This window comes from Gregarina niphandrodes, assembly GCF_000223845.1.
Source record: "Gregarina niphandrodes unplaced genomic scaffold scaffold00005, whole genome shotgun sequence".
NCBI lineage: Eukaryota > Apicomplexa > Conoidasida > Eugregarinorida > Gregarinidae > Gregarina > Gregarina niphandrodes.
Genome location: NW_011645776.1, coordinates 320,941 through 321,676, shown reverse-complemented (window position 1 = coordinate 321,676; position 736 = coordinate 320,941). Strand labels below are relative to the sequence as shown.

The following is a 736-nucleotide window of genomic DNA, read 5'->3' as shown; positions in this document are numbered from 1 at the left end:
GGCGGTTGGTGCGAACTGGCGGTTAGTGCAACTGGCGGTTGGTCCAACTGGCGGTTAGTGCAACTGGCGGTTGGTGCAACTGGCGGTTAGTGCAACTGGCGGTTGGTCCAACTGGCGGTTGGTGCAACTGGCGGTTGGTCCAACTGGCGTACGTTCATTATTCAACTTTTTTGGGAGCTTTGTAAACATCATAGTAGACCAGTTGCAGAAGTGGGGCAAGATTGAACAGGAAAGCGATAGAGTGGGAGGCGAGTACTAGAGCGTCTGGTACTAGGCACAAGGTCGAGATGATACGGGCGAAGTTGCCGCCGCATTGCATCACCAGACTGGGCAGAGAGAGTTGTCCCGCGCTCTTGTTGCGGAAGTTGCACAGAATCTGTGGCACTCGACCCATCACTACCATAGGCATTGGTGCCACCCCAAAAAGCGTCAGCAGCCAGCTTGGACACTTGCGGGTCAACGTTAGAATCAGTAAAGTTAAGAATGCCGCCAATGATAATTTCCGCAAGTTCGCCGTAGACTCTGGTACCGCACCACGATGATATCGCCAAATCAATGCCACGATCACACAGTACTCAATGTCCGCAAAGAGCGCATCGCCCCATGTCATGAACGGGAACCTCAACAGGTAGTTGTAGGCACAGTAGACACCAGTGGAAAAAACCTAAGACAGAATTCGAGGTATGACCCGGCGGCCGGGAACTGGGGCAAGCAGGAATTGAGGATAGCGGGGGGG

General features: G+C 53.7%; 1 protein-coding gene across 1 annotated transcript; it reads right to left on the bottom strand.

Moving 5' to 3' along the window:
- Positions 1–157: 157 nt before the first annotated feature.
- GNI_040180 (putative mannose-P-dolichol utilization defect protein 1) lies at positions 158–610 on the bottom strand (the record flags this gene model as incomplete). The annotated part of the gene is made up of 1 exon (XM_011131127.1): positions 158–610. The coding sequence occupies one exon, from the start codon at positions 608–610 to the stop codon at positions 158–160; it is 453 nt and encodes a 150-aa protein (XP_011129429.1).
- Positions 611–736: the final 126 nt, after the last annotated feature.